Source organism: Onychostoma macrolepis, chromosome 12 (assembly GCF_012432095.1).
Source record: "Onychostoma macrolepis isolate SWU-2019 chromosome 12, ASM1243209v1, whole genome shotgun sequence".
Classification (NCBI taxonomy): domain Eukaryota; kingdom Metazoa; phylum Chordata; class Actinopteri; order Cypriniformes; family Cyprinidae; genus Onychostoma; species Onychostoma macrolepis.
This window is the reverse complement of record NC_081166.1, coordinates 11,092,322-11,109,081: the sequence shown is the minus strand read 5'-3', so window position 1 is coordinate 11,109,081 and position 16,760 is coordinate 11,092,322. Positions and strand designations below refer to the sequence as shown.

General features: G+C 37.3%; 1 protein-coding gene across 1 annotated transcript in view; it reads right to left on the bottom strand.

Annotated features, from left to right (window-relative positions):
* atrnl1b (attractin-like 1b) overlaps positions 1 to 16,760 on the bottom strand; it is a 102,813-nt gene that overhangs the window by 70,293 nt on the left and 15,760 nt on the right. The window contains 13 exon segments of the mRNA XM_058793282.1: positions 1,019 to 1,207; positions 1,315 to 1,528; positions 3,259 to 3,446; positions 4,337 to 4,469; positions 4,576 to 4,694; positions 9,376 to 9,587; positions 9,663 to 9,747; positions 10,476 to 10,573; positions 10,575 to 10,628; positions 10,747 to 10,930; positions 13,568 to 13,823; positions 14,499 to 14,586; positions 14,987 to 15,161. Coding sequence (XP_058649265.1) covers positions 1,019 to 1,207; positions 1,315 to 1,528; positions 3,259 to 3,446; positions 4,337 to 4,469; positions 4,576 to 4,694; positions 9,376 to 9,587; positions 9,663 to 9,747; positions 10,476 to 10,573; positions 10,575 to 10,628; positions 10,747 to 10,930; positions 13,568 to 13,823; positions 14,499 to 14,586; positions 14,987 to 15,161 — 1,995 coding nt within the window.

The window sequence follows — 16,760 nt, the reverse complement described above, 5'->3', positions numbered from 1 at the left end:
ATTTCAAACACACCGAATGTAAATGTGAATGCAAAGTGAAAAAAATCAGGAACATTAAGGTATTTGAGGGATGTCAAGACCTCTTTTTAATATTCCCTGAAGAACGTTTATGCCAAATTATGTAGTTTCCTTAAAGTTTTTATCACTTAGCCTGCCGACGTGTGCCATAAGAATCCATTCTTGAACGGCCAAGAGGGAAGAGCGAACGCTTAGGCAGACAAATTGAAACACTAATTGCACATTACAGGCGGATCAGAGGCCAAGCAGTTCAGCTAATGGGATGAAACAACAGATCTGATAGAGATGAAGAACCCACACAACCCAGGATGCTGACAGGCACTGATTGGTTGTATCTTTCTCTGAAAGGCTCCGAAGAGCAACTTTCTCATCACTGAAAAAGGAAGCCCTTCCAAGAAATAAGGCTAGGGGGTTCCTGGAGAAAACAGGTCTTGTAATTCAGGTTTCATTTTAACAAACAAAATGTCTCAACACTATATGTACAATCATTTCAGAGTCCAAAAGTAGTCAGATAAAGAAAAATACCAATTAATCCTTATTAAAAATTGTACATATACACACACTACAAAAACTTCAAACGTTTGGGGTCAGTAAGACTTTAACGTTTTTGAAAGAAGTCTCTTGTGGTCACCAAGGGTGGATTAATTTACTCAAAAATATAGTAAAAACTCTGAAATGCTATTACCATTTAAAATAGTTTTCTATTTGAATACATTTTAAATGACATTTATTTATGTGATGGCAAAACTTGAACTGAATGGTATAAAGTTACCAAGTTCTATACATTCTCACTTCAATGTGTTCATTTTTAATAAATATTTCTACCAATAATAGTAAGATACTCGTTGCTCCTTTAACACATTTTACTGTGTTACACATTCAGTTCCTTTTCCCCCTCAAAATCAGTGCTGAAAATGAAAAAAAAAAAAAAAGACTACAGATTTTCTCTGGGGCAGATTATAAGCAGTAATGGCCACTATATGTAAATGAGGACACTCACACATGCAGTCTCCTGTCTGCCACTCCAGACACTGGCCGTAGGGAAAGGAGATGACGTAGGCATTAGAGTCCACGCAGCGTTTGGTGCTTCCACACCACATGCACTCCATGGCCTGGCTGGTGCAGTTCTCACAAGAGGTGCGCAGAGAGCAAGGTGTCTTACACGGGCGGGCGTTCTGGTTCGGGCTCACTGCAAGGGAGGAAATATGTATGAGGTTACTGAAAAGGGAATGTGTATGCATCTCATTGGCTTATTTCCAAGCTTTCACTAAGAATAAAAAGGAAACAGAGACTCACCGACTGGTTTCTCACAGATGAGTCCGTCTGTGTTGGCGGTGCAGGGATTTGCCCTGAGGCCAGAGACCTGAGCTCTCTCCAGGTAAGCACAGAAGCCTGAGTCATTGGGCTCACCAGGCAACCACTGCAGAGAGGTGTTAGTGAATGGAGACATGTCCTCCCAACCCCAATATGACACGTTGATCTTCCTCAGGCCAACCCATGGGGACAGTTTCTGCAGGATAAACGCATTGAGTCACACCAACAAACTTAGGAACTAAACAAATTTTGCACAGTGTGCGTCAATCATTATTATTAGAATGCGAGTATAAACTGCCATTCAATTTTTCTAAGGAATTAATATTTTTATCTAGCAAGGATGTTTTAAAATTGATCAAAAGTGACAGTAAGACATTCATAATGTTACAAAATGATTTCTACTGTAATTACATGCTGTTCTTTTGTACTTTCTATTCAAAGAATTATGAAGAACAAATATCAAAATAATAGCAAAATTGTTTTAAACAATAAGAAATGTTTCCTGAGCACCAAATCAGCATATTAGAATGATTTCTGAATGATCACGTGACACAAAAACTTGACTAATGGCTGCTGAAAATTCTGCTTTGCCATCATAGAACTAAAATATTTGAAATAAAAATCTATTAAAATTAGTGCTGTCAAATCAATTAATCGCAATTAATAGACCCTTTTTGTGCCGACGTCACAGCGTTAACTGGAGGCAAAACAAAGAGAAAACTGAAGGCGGCCAATCCAAACTAGCACAGATTCGACTAAATAAGGAGCTTAAAATATCTTGTTGTGATGTTGGGTGCCAGAATTGACATAGGACAGGCTCCAATTGGAAATTGGAGACAAAAAAAACGACGATAGTTGTGGTTAAACAAGATAGAATGAGCTGCCTGGACAGAAACGATCGTCAAAAATGCTCGAGTTTGCAGCACACCCTTCTTATCAGAAAAGGTTAAATAAAGTATTGTCTTTTGTTATGGATTATGGTTTGTGTTACGTGTCTAAAGATTTCTTGCATCTCAGGACCGTGTCATGTATGAAATAATGTCTGTGTGCATGTGTGTAAAACAAACTGACGATTTATATGCTTAATCATCTGTAATATACACTGTTGTGATTGATAGTGGCTGGAATTTCTAAGAACTTGGTTAGAAAGAATAATGAAACAAAGTTCAAAATTAGTTTCTGGAATTTTTATTTCTAGAAAATATTCACATCTTACTTTAAATGTACTGTATGTAAAGTACTGTAAAGGTACTGTAATGTCACCATAACTTAACTTACATCATTTACAGGATGTATATATTTTAAAATAACAATTTGGCAATTACACGATACATACATCTTCAATAATATATCCATCACATTGAATGTTTAACTTACTTTTTGTATTTTGGCCCAGTTCACTCTCATGTAGCTGTAAAAATAGTTGCCTGCTGAAATTGAAATATATTGTGATGGATGATTAAGGGAATTTGGGCTTTGTTTTCCCTCCTATTTATATTTCTGTGAAACAGGAAGCCATGGCTGGATAAATTCATGTTCATAATCGCACTGGAGTGCTAAAAATTGTGACTATGAATGGGAATATACTTCAGAGATATTTTACTCATAAGAATTTCTAGGGGTACCAATAATTGTGTCCAACGTGTATTTGAGAAAAACATTTATTTCATAATGATATTTCCCCCCATTTTAAATTCTTATTATCCAATGAAAGGTTAGATTTTTGTGATTTTTAAATAACAGATCAAAAGGATTAATAATGCAGATTAATTTTCACAGCCTTCTTTGATCATATTTACGAAGGGTGCCGATATATTTGGCCATGACTGTAATTATACAATTTGTGGAAGTTGTAATGGCATTACTACTATTCTAAAATGTGGAAAATACTTCTTACTGGAAGTGCAAATAGGAGCAGACACAAACCTTCCCCTTCTGCTGGTACTTCTGCAGTTCTTCCAACACAAAGTCCACCTGCTTGGCTGTGGTAAGGGAGGCGATGTTTCCCTCCAGGTTCTTGCAGTAGTGCTGAGCATTGTCATAGCTCTCTCTGCTGGAGTTGATCTGCAGACAGGCTTCACCAACATTGCTCCAGCTGTCTCCACATAGCTGGGCTACAGAGAGGTCATGAGATGTAGAGGAATTAGGAGCTTTTATCTCAAGCCTCATATTTTTTCCCATTTCTCGTTTGATCTCAGACAGCAGGAGAGCTCTTAACATAATGAAAATTACTCTTCAGAACCCAAGTGAAGCTCTAAAAGGGCCAATAGCTAATTTAAGCAAAGTGGCCGGTTAAAGAAATTTCCACAGTGGAAAATGCCAAGCACAATCAGACTGAATCATTTAGCAAATTTACAATTTAAAGAAGACAAAAGGTGTCGTGAATCCCAGGTTTCTTAGGTCAAAATTTACAAAGAGCACAGACACCCACAAATTCATGTACAACACAAATTAAATAAGCTCTTTAGGTAATTTACAAATCAGAGATAGTGGAGAAAAAAGAGGGGGTGTCTGTTTAAATCTGCCGAACACGGGCTCCGTTCCAAAAAACTAGTCACCTTTCTGTCTAGACTACATTTTAAAGTATCATAGGCACACTCCCATCACAAAGGCTGTTGCAAAATGCAAGATAACTTCTTTTGGCTATTATACAAACCCAGAATGCACTGTGGCAAGCTCACTTAATTAAAATTAATTTAAGATGGCGGATGCATTCAGAGTGTATTCGAACTAATTCAAATGCACTATTTTACCAAATATACGTGTGCTACATATTTTTTTTAATCACATCAATAATTTAGCAGCATGTTATAGGAATAGTTTCTATGACAGTAATAGTTGGAGGAAGTGTTATTATGGAATATGGACTGGAATTTTGGCCAGAAGCAACAGATTAAAGTTCATTCTGTTAATGTGTGAAAATTTTTTGACAAGCCCATTTATGGCCATAAATATCTCTGTTCACAAAATAAAATATAATCTTATCATCCTCTGCCGTTCTTACCAGGAAGGGTGTGGCATTCCTGTTGTTGAGGATCCCATTGGCAGCTGAGGTTGAGGGAGCAGCTCTTGCAGTTGGCCATCTTACTGCAAATCTGCTCATTTCTGATTGGACATTTGGTGAAATTCTTCACAGTCTAGTAAAGAAAAAGAAAAAAAAAAAAAAAAATGATATCAACAAACACAGGAACACTAGTGCATTCAGTGTCGTGTAACACCGGTGCCCTCAAAAGGCCAACTTACAGCAGTGCAGTTACTGAGAGCTGAGATGCATTTCTTGCTGTCACACCACTGACATCCATTAGTGTTGGCGGTACAGCTGGTGCAGTCTGAGAAGCGGTAACATCTCTCATCCACCGTGGCTAGAGCAGAGGGAGAGCAGAGATGGCAGAGATGAAGAGCAAAAAAAAAAGTCTAGTCCAAAGAAAAATGGCAGTCCTAAGTATTAATATCCAACAGTTGTGAGACATACATTAATCTAGAGAGACATCTAAGCTCTTCCACAGCCAACTCTCATATCAGACATTTAACCAAAGTAGAAGAGAAACATTTAGCACTTCAAACACATTTCTATTCCCCATTTACTTTTAATCGCAAGACTTCAAACAGTGTGACTTATGCAGAGAATCAAAGCCTCTGTTCTATGTCTCTTTCTTTTGACAATCCTTTATTCAATAATAACAAGTGTCTCCATAACTTTACTTCACTACATTTTTTTCCCCTTCCTTAGTCTTAAAAAGCTCTCTTTAACACACAACACAGCAAAATGTATTGCACAGCTACTTAATATACAGCAAACCTATCTGTTTGAATCAGTCTATGAATTATGGCATCAGAAACGAACTTTGAATATTCTCCTACTAAAAGGATCATTACACAAGGTGTAGTTAAATAAGTGCATTCACCAGAATTGTAATAACGTGCAATATATGTGTGTGTGTTTATAGACATTTCCATTATCAATTGTTGATTTTATTATTTATTTTTTTTAAAAAGTAATCTGTGATGGATAGAAAGTTCAAAAGAACAGTATTCCTTGGAAATAGAATGGTTTTGTAACAGTAGTCTTTACGGTAACTTTTGATCAATTTATTGTGTCCTTGCTAACCCCATCCATCCATCCCTCCGTCCCTATCTCTCTGTATATGTGTGTGTGTATGTGTATCTATCTCTATCTCTATCTCTATCTCTCTATACACAGTGCCCTCCAAAAGTATTGGAACAGTGAGGCCAATTCCTTTATTTTTGCTGTAGACTGAAAACATTTGGGTTTGACATCAAAATATGAGATTAGAGATTAACATTTCAGCTTTTATTTACAGGTATTTGCATCTGGATCTGATACACAACTTACAAGATATCACCTTTTGTTTGAACCCACCCATTTTTCATGTTATCAAAAGTATTGGAACATGTGACTGACAGGTGTGTTTTGTTGCCCTGGTGTGTCCTATTAATTGATTATTCAAACAATAAATAGCACTGAATGTATGCACTCAGTTTCAGATCCATGCAGACTGCATTTATAGTTAGTTAGATGTGTAACCAACATGAAAACCAGATAGGTGTCTATGGGTGAAAAACGAGCAATTGTGATGCTGAGAGAAGATGAAAACTCAATCAAACCATTGCACAAACACTGGCAATAGCAAGTTGAACCATTTGGAATCTCCTGAGGTAGAAAGAAACCACTGGTGTACTAAGTAACACACCTCAAACGGGTAGATCAAGGAAAACATCAGCAGTTGATGACAGAAACATTGTGACAGCTGTAAAGAAAGACCCTAAAACAACTGTTAGTGACATCAGCAACAACCTCCAGTGGGCAAGAGTGAAGGTATCACAATCTACTGTTCACAGAAGACTTCATGAACAAAAGTACAGAGGCTACACCAGAAGATGCAAACCACTCATTAGCGAGAAGAATAGGAGACGAGCCTCAAAAATTCTGGGAAAAGGTTTTATGGACTGATTTTATGGACCAAAGTGATGGAAAGGCTAAAGTTTGGAGAAAGAAAGGATCTGCTCATGATCCCAAACATACAAGCTCATCTGAAATACAGTGTAAACAGGTGTACATTATAGTACACATTATTACACAGGTAATGTAATGGCTTAGGATTTCATCACTTCTTCTGGGACAGGCTCAATAATCTTCATTAATGATGTAACATGACGGCAGCAGCAAAATTAACTCAGAAGTCTTCAGAAATATTCTGACAATTTACAGAAAGATGCAATCTGTTCCGATACTTTTGCTCACATGAAAAATGGGTGGGTTCAAACAAAAGGTGACATCTTCTAAGTTGTGTGTCAGATCCAGATATGAATACCTGGAAATAAAAGCTGAAATGCTGATCTCTCGTCTCATATTCATCTTTTCATGTCAAACCCAAATGTTTTCAGTCTACAGCAAAAATAAAGGAATTGGCCTCACTGTATCTCTCTATCTATATACACAGACAGGTGCATCTCAATAAATTAGAATGTTGTGGAAAAGTTCATTTATTTCAGTAATTCAACTCAAATTGTGAAACTCGTGTATCAAATAAATTCAATGCACACAGACTGAAGTAGTTTAAGTCTTTGGTTCTTTTAATTGTGATGATTTTGGCTCACATTTAACCAAAACCCACCAATTCACAATCTCAACAATTTAGAATACTTCATAAGACCAATTAAAAAAAAAAACATTTTTAGTGAATTGTTGGCCTTCTGGAAAGTATGTTCATTTACTGTATATGTACTCAATACTTGGTAGGAGCTCCTTTTGCTTTAATTACTGCCCCAATTCGGCATGGCATGGAGGTGATCAGTTTGTGGCACTGCTGAGGTGGTATGGAAGCCCAGGTTTCTTTGACAGTGGCCTTCAGCTCATCTGCATTTTTTGGTCTCTTGTTTCTCATTTTCCTCTTGACAATACCCCATAGATTCTCTATGGGGTTCAGGTCTGGTGAGTTTGCTGGCCAGTCAAGCACACCAACACCATGGTCTTTTAACCAACTTTTGGTGCTTTTGGCAGTGTGGGCAGGTGCCAAATCCTGCTGGAAAATGAAATCAGCATCTTTAAAAAGCTGGTCAGCAGAAGGAAGCATTTCTTGGTAAATGGTGTGCAGTGACTTTGGTTTTCAAAAAACACCAGCAGATGACATAGCACCCCAAATCATCACAGACTGTGGAAACTTAACAGTGGACTTCAAGTAACCTGGGCTATGAGCTTCTCCACCCTTCCTCCAGACTCTAGGACCTTGGTTTCCAAATGAAACGCAAATCATCTGAAAAGAGGACTTTGGACCACTGGGCAACAGTCCAGTTCTTTTTCTCCTCAGCCCAGGTAAGACGCCTCTGACGTTGTCTGTGGTTCAGCAGTGGCTTAACAAGAGGAATACGACAACTGTAGCCAAATTCCTTGACCCGTCTGTGTGTGGTGGCTCTTGATGCCTTGACCCCAGCCTCAGTCCATTCCTTGTGAAGTTCACCCAAATTCTTGAATCGATTTTGCTTGACAATCCTCATAAGGCTAAAAAAAAAAAAAAATCCTCATGAGGCTGTGGTTCTCTCTGTTGGTTGTGCATCTTTTTCTTCCACACGTTTTCCTTCCACTCAACTTTCTGTTAACATGCTTGGATACAGCACTCTGTGAACAGCCAGCTTCTTTGGCAATGAATGTTTGTGGCTTACCCTCCTTGTGAAGGGTGTCAATGATTGTCTTCTGGACAACTGTCAGATCAGCAGTCTTCCCCATGATTGTGTAGCCTAGTGAACCAAACTGAAAGACCATTTTGAAGGCTCAGGAAACCTTTGCAGGTGTTTTGAGTTGATTAGCTGATTGGCATGTCACCATATTCTAATTTGTTGAGATAGTGAATTGGTGGGTTTTTGTTAAATGTGAGCCAAAGTCATCACAATTAAAAGAACCAAAGACTTAAACTACTTCAGTCTGTGTGCATTGAATTTATTTAATACACGAGTTTCACAATTTGAGTTGAATTACTGAAATAAATGAACTTTTCCACGACATTATAAATTAATGAGATGCACCTGTAATAAATAAATAATATATACACATACATACATTCATATATACACACGCATATATATATATATACACACACACACACACATATACACACACACATACATACATATATACACATACATATATATATATACACACACACACACGTACGTATGTATATGTATATATTTAGTTTGTTTTCTATTAATATTTCAAAATGTATTTACTTATTTACAAATAAAACTAAAACAACCAAACACTTAATACAAACATACTACACAATTCAGTAATGACACTGATTTTAGTTTCACCACACTGAATATAACAAAACAGTCCTTATATAATTTTTACTTTATTCAGTGAATGATTCAAATCAAGCCTAATCAAATTGACTGGATCATAAGAGTAATTTGTTATTGGCTACAATAATCATGTTGTATGTGTTCTGGTATTATTTCAGAGTACCTAGTCTTTTTTATTTCATACCATTTAATTCAGACTGCAGGTACTTTTTTTTTTTTTTTAATTGCTGTGGCACTTGAGATTTAACAGCGCCAAACAGCGATGCAGAAAACACAGAAACACTCACACACCATAAACAAGGCCAGCGCTGCCAGGGATTATCCCAGCATGCACCTCTCCAGACCTCAGGTTTGAATTTCAAATCAAACGAAATGAAGCCAAATATTGCACTGGCTGGAGGTCCACACACTCACTCTCAAAGACTAAATTTTGGCTGGTTCTGTGTGATTGGTTGTGTTCTAACAGGTGGCAAAAGATCAAACAGACTGTCAGTCCTGCAGAGCAAAGGAGGGCTGTGGGAAACTCTCCTCTGTGTCTGCTTCAGACAGCTTGTGCCCCCTCCATTACTCTCTCATTAACACAGTCAGTGCACAATGTAGCAGACAAACCCGAGGGCTTAGATCAGCACACACAAGAAGGGCTGATTTCTTGGCTTGGGCACAGTGGAAAATGTTTTAGCTGAGGGTGGCAGGGGAGTCTCTAAGCCTCTTCCAGATACCTACCAGCTTTGGCAGGGCAGAAAGGAGCAGGTGTAACACTGTTAGAGAAGCTGTGCTCCCAGGACATGCAGCGGCCCCCTTTCCAAACGCAGCGCACACCAGGACCTGCGGCTTCGCAGCGCTCCTGCCCCAGGAAGGCCTCACAGCTGGGTGGCCTGTAGATTAGTACGTCATTCAGAAGGACACTGGAGAAACCCCCAAACACATACATGGACCTAGAAGGAGAAGATGAAGACTTAAGTATAAAACAACATTTTGTGAGAGTGCGTGTGTTCATTTAGATTTCTCACCCGTTACTGGTTACTGCTGTATGTCCAAAGCGATTCACGTCTCTGTGCAAGTTTGGTTTGGGAAGGACCTTCCATTCATCACACGCTATAAGAAAAAAGGCAAACAGAAAATAAAACAATTTTGACCAAATTATTTCAATTACTTTTTCTTGTGTACAGTTTCAACCATTTCACTGAAAATAATCTTTATCAAAAAGGTTTACTTATGAATCAGACGTAACCATGCGACTTTCAGCAAAATAAATATTTTAATGGATATAACGACTGCAAAAATGCATGTTCCCCAAGGGAATTTCCATAACTTTTTAGATTGTATTAATTTCTGTGTCTTTTTCTGAAATTTCTTTAGGTTTTCCATGTGGGAATGCTGACAACTGCACATTACCATTTCCAAAGTTTGAGGTCAGTAAGTTTTTTCAGCAAGGATGCATTAAACTGATCAAAAGTGATTTTTATATTATTACAAAAAAATCTCTTTCAAATAAATGCTGTTCCTTTGAGCTTTCTATTCATCAAGGAATCCTGACAAAAAAAATTGTCCACATTGATACTAATAACTGAGGACTGCAGTAATGCCTGCTGAAAATGCATCTTTTCCATCAGAGGAATAAACTGCATATTCAAATATATATAAATAGAAAAAAAGTAATTGCAATAATATTTCACAATATAATTTTTACTGTATTTTGATCAAATAAATGCAGCCTTGGAGAGCATAAGAAATGTTTTACAATAATATTTAATAAATATTACCAACCTCAAACATTTTAATGGTAGTGCATATCAAACATGCAGTAAAGTAGCACCACAAACCAATGTCATAGGCGAGGAAGTCAGCAGAGAAGCACTTAGCTCCATTGCTAAGAGAGGTGTCATTATGTGTATTTCCTCCAAAGATGAGCAGAGTTCCCCAGCAGCACAGATGAATGCAGGTAACGTGGGTAACCACTTTCTCTAAGAATCGTCCTGCAACACACAACAAACATCATCAAACTGTTGCACCAAATCTGAAACTAACTGTTCCTCTAAAATGAACAAATTTACAACATTTTTCTTCGTCTTGAATATGTCTGTGCTCTCTTACCATGTGCGGGTCTGAACCTCATAGTGGTAAAGATCATCCACCAGGCCGTATTTGTTTGCCGGAAGAGATTTGTAGCCCCCGTGGACATACACGCTCTTGCTGCCGCTGTCGTACACACTGCTGTGGCCGTACCCACCCTGAGCGATCGCTCCTCTGGTCTCTGGCACCAGCCATGTGTTTGTCCCTGTGCACAGAAATGAAATCATTTACAACCCGAATTCCAGAAATGTTGGGAAGTTTTTTAAATTTTAATAAAATGAAAACAAAGAATTTCAAATCACGAGCCAATACATTATTCACAATAGAACATAGATAAAAACATTTAAACTGAGAAATTTTACAATTTTATGCACAAAATGAGCTCATTTCAAATTTGATGTCTGCTACAGGTCTCAAAATAGTTGGGACCGGGGCATGTTTACCATGGTGTAGCATCTCCTCTTCTTTTCAAAACAGTCTGAAGACGTCTGGGCATTGAGGTTTTGAGTTTCTGGAATTTTGGTGTTGGAATTTGGTCCCATTCTTGCCTGATATAGGTTTCCAGCTGCTGAAGAGTTTGTGGTTGTCTTTGATGTATTTTGTGTTTAATGATGCGCCAAATGTTCTCTATAGGTGAAAGATCTAGACTGCAGGCAGGACAATTCAGCACCCGGACTCTTCTACTACGAAGCCATGCTGTTGTAATGGCTGCAGTATGTGGTTTTGCATTATCCTGCTGAAATACACAAGGCCTTACCCTTAACTAGACGTCATCTGGAAGGGAGCATATGTTGCTCTAAAACCTTTATATACCTTTCAGCATTCATAGTTCCTTCCAAAAAATGCAAGCTGCCCATACCGTATGCACTTATGCACCCCCATACCATCAGAGATGCTGGCTTTTGAACTGAACGCTGATAACACACTGGAAGGTCTCCTTCCTCTTTAGCCCGGAGGACACGGCTTCTGTGATTTCCAACAAGAATGTCAAATTTGGACTTGTCTGACCATAGAACACTTTTCCACTTTGAAACAGTCCATTTTAAATGAGCCTTGGCCCAAAGGACACAACGGTGCTTCTGGACCATGTTCACATATTGCTTCCTTTTTGTATGATAAGAGCTTTAGCTGGCATCTACAGATGGCACGGCGGATTGTGTTTACCGACAGTGGTTTCTGGAAGTATTCCTGGGCCCATTTAGTAATGTCAATGACAGATCATGCTGATGAGTGATGCAGTGTCGTCTGAGGGCCCGAAGACCATGGCCATCCAACAAAGGTCTTCGGCCTTGCCCCTTACACACAGAGATTTTTCCAGTTTCTCTAAATGTTTTGATGATGTTATGCACTGTAGATGATGAGATTTGCAAAGCCTTTGCAATTTGACGTTGAGGAACGTTGTTTTTAAAAGTATTCCACAATCTTTTTACGCACTCTTTCACAGATTGGAGAGCCTCTGCCCATCTTTACTTCTGAGAGACTCTGCCTCTCTAAGACATCCCTTTTATACTTAATCACGTTACAGACCTGATCTCAACTAACTTAATTAGTTGCTAGATGTTCTCCCAGCTGAATCTTTTCAAAATGTCTTGCTTTTTCAGCCCTTTGTTGCCCCCGTGCCAACTTTTTTGAGACCTGTAGCAGGCATCAAATATGAAATGAGCTCATTTAGTGGATAAGTGTAAAATTTCTGTTTAAACATGTTATGTTCTCCATGTTCTATTGTGAATAAAATATTGGCTCATGTGATTTGAAAATCTTTTAGTTTTCATTTTATTAAAATAAAAAAAATAAAAAATGTCCCAAAATTTCTGGAATTTGGGTTGTACTTTAAAATTAAAAAGTGCTCCTTTAAAATTTTATATTTTCTTTATTTATAAAACCTGCTTAGCCTCTCCATAATAACCAGTCTGTGAGAATTTGACTTGATGTTTCAGTATAATGAGTGGAATAACAATGAGTTACCTCATCTAAATGAGATCTGGTTTGTGGTATGAGTTCACAACACTTGTAAGATCACTTGAGAACATAAAGATTATGCCTTGATCCAGGAGTTTAACAGGATTAAAAAAGGTACAGATTATCCAAAAGCTTCAGCCTGAGAGACACAGAGCCTCTGGATATATTATCTGTTCACTGCTCTTTGCAAAGTACCACAGCTCCATCTACTGGACCACTGGGGTAAAATTAAAAATAAAATCTGTCTCAACTGCTGCTGACCTACTTGTTTTACAGCTGCCCTCAAAAGTTGTCCATATTGTCTTTAAATGACAACAAAATGTACAACCAGTGTTGTTAGTTAACTAAAACTACTAAAAAAATTTTATTAAATTTTTATATAACTGTTTTTAAATGTTTTATTTAACTACTGATTAAATATTGAAATAAAACAAATGAAATATAAATATTAAAATGGAAACCAAATATTGCACCAAATATAAAATAAATTAAAGCAAAATAGAAATAAAAAAATTCTAAAACTAATACAAATAACAAAAACACATAAAATTAATAATCAAATAAATTTTTTTAAGATTTATTTTTGGCATTTTTGCCTTTTATTTGATAGGACAGTAGACAGACAGGAAATGAAGTTGAAGAGAGAGAGAGAGGCGGGACGGGATCGGGAAAGGTCCGCGAGCCGGGACTCGAACACGGGACGCCCGAAGCGCAACGGCGCTACACGTCGACACGCTGCCCACGAGGCTATCGGCACCGACTATTTCAAAATATTAATAAATGCAAAACATATAATACTTAAATGACACATTCTACAATTTTATTTTTTTGGGTATTTGCAGAACTTTTCAATCCCAATCAAACACACTACTCAGTCACTCACTGATGTTGTACTCCTGAACATTGCTGATGTAGCTGTAGATGGAGGAGTAGCCGAAGATGACAACCATCACCACATCACCGTTATCCAGCTCTACTATATGGGAGGAGTGGCCTTCTACAGCGTAGACCTGGCCGTGGGCTGGCACAATGGGGGACTTCTGCGACCAAGTCATTTTAGGTATGTTAAACACCCACAGTTCATCTGTTACGTTACTGGCACCCATCTCCAACTTGCCTCCAAACATGTAGATGTCATTCTGAAAGAAACAAAACTGATTTAATAACATGTTTCAAGAAGGTTTCTTAGTAATCTACTGATCAATATTCCAAACTGTGGTTTGCCAAAGTCAACATGCCAGTGCATGTGATTGAGGTCCAGATTTACAAAAACAAGGCAACTTAGCATGAAAGCGCAATACCATAAAAGCACAGATGGGAGTGGACAATGCACACATTAAAGAACTCAGACACAGCAAGATAATGATACAATGCAATCAACCACACATATTATGAATGTGTTGACTGTTATTTTTGATAAATTTAATGCATTCTGGCATAAATTTATTAAGTATTAAAAATACATAAATCGAATCAAGAAATTTGCAGGTTGAATTTAAGTATTTGTAGAAATGCTAATGCAAAGTCCATAAACTCCAGGTAAGCTAAAACATTTCTACAGATGATTACATCTATAAACTGTGGAGAAAGTTGTTTTTACTTTAATTATTGCAGAGAAGAGAGAAGAATAACTGCTGTTGTAGGATACTCTTGCTCAGATGATCAAAGCGGCATACACAGACCAAAAGCTTGAACATGTAATCAGCTAAATAGCCTTGTTCACTCATTCAGACACTGATTACAGCTATTTAGCTTAAAGACAAATAAAAACATTCTTGCTAAATGTTTTTGTAACATTTCAACTGTGATGTTACCTGAAATAGTGCCAAGGAGTGTCCGTATCTCGGCAGGGGTCCGCTACTGATGGGCACAGTGTTCCAGATGCCACTTTCCAGATTATAACTGCAAAGAAAAAAAATAGTTGACTCAAAGTTCATTTCCATAACCAAAGTGGAAAAAAAACATTGTTCAGACTGAGATGGCTTCAGAATTACACAAATTATCCAATATTCCAGTAATTAGTTCTTACTCGGAGACGTTACATTTCGAGTTTTGACTGAAATGTCAAATCCACAACGTCGGAATTGCCCCCTCCACAAAGAGCTCCCTCAGAGAACATTTAGACTCACAGTTTCTACCCTCAAACTGCCAAATTAAATCAAACTCTACTCCTACCACAGCTCACACTGATTTATCTTTAGTGTTATTATTACTCCTGCTGTTCTAGATTACGGTCACATACGTGCTTATGGAAATAAGCCTTTTGGTTATGCTGTACACAGCTCTCTGAATTATCACTTACTTTAGAACCATCTGAAAGTTGCTGTAGTTAAAGATATAGCCACCAACAACCCACATGACCTTTTCCTGCACCACTGCCTTATGGGATGCTCTTCCCAGTGATGCTCCAAAAGGCTTCACTGTGGGCATGATCCAGTAAGACTCAGTGGAGGGCACTGTTAGTGAGCAGTCTGGACCTGAGAGAGAGAAATAGAGAGAAAGAAATAGAAAGAAAAGAAAAGAAAGAGAGAGAGAATACATTGTAATAATTGACATGCCAATAAAGCACATATTGAATTAAATTGATAGTGAGAGAAAGAGTTCATGATTGACATTAAAAATCTTGGGGGTACTTCAAGTAAATATTTTAAGTTAATATTTCAATAATTTAACACATTCTCATGTTTATGGTTCTCTAATATTGGTTAATGGTCACATGACATACAAGCAGATAAAATATAATGTTTTATACTACAGGGCCGTTGAATGCTTGAATCCGATTGGCTGACGAACGTTCTAAGGTGTGCAATTATTTTCAGGGATACGCACGGCGAACGTAGTTCCAGGTAGCTCTTGACCGCATTACATTACCATATCACTTCGCCAAATGATTACTGTTATTTCAAAAGGTCTCAAAACAGCAAAATAACCAAAACCCACAACAACACTGGCCAAACAAAAAAAGAAAACAAACAAAAGGATAAAAACGACAGATCATGTCCATGTTTTTGCCACAAAATTACACTTTATTATGTATGGAAAGCACATACTCCATCTCTCCCTCACAGACCGCACATACATAACAGTAAGTTAACACACACACTAACATACATCGCGCCTCTGACGATTTTATCAGTAAACAACTTAAAAACTACATGACTTCTCACAAGCGAGGTAACAACAACGGCGCTGTTCGTGAACAAAAGGAACTAAGTTTCACTATAACTAGAGACATTGCTGCCGAACACTATTGAGAGACGCACAGAGGTAATCTCTCTCTCATAACTTAACTGTATTTGTCTGCTATCAACGGCTCAAGCCTCCGTCACTAGGTTTAAAATGACGTTTTGGAATTAGCAACGGAGGCGCTGGATGAGATGCGGAATAAATAATTCTACTCACAATAGCCATTTAAATAGAAAAACCCGACGAATGCCTTGAAATATATTATCTGATCGATGTCTTGAGGTGTGGCAACCGTAGTATAAGCGGAATAATTGACTTCGGTCCGTTGAATTATTAGAAAAATAATGCACATTATTTTCCTAATAATTCAAATGGCCCGTCATCAATTATTTGATTATTTTTGAGTCTTATTTTGACTTTGTAGCTGGACTTTAAAGTGGATTTAAACGTATTTTTAGTTGTGATAATGTGCCAAAAACAATAATATGTATGAATTAAAATATGAATAAAATGTATAAGTGCACTGTAAAATAAAAATGAATATTTGATTATAGTAATAATTTTATTTTACATTCCACATTACAACACTAATGTTCATGTTTTAAATTATTCACTTTCAAACTGATAAGCTTTTTAACATTTCAAATGCTTTCTCTTTTTTTTGTTAAATAATGGTGAAATTCTATAAACATGTTTTCAGTTTATGAAATGTTGGAAATTGTGCAAATCCATAAATAAAAATAAACTTGAGGCCAAAAGATTTGTTTTTTGAAAGAACATTTTCACCAAGGCTGCAATTATTTGCACAAAAACATAGTAAAAGACATAATATTGTGTAATAATATTACAAATCAAAATAACTATTTTCTACTGGAATATATTTTATAAAT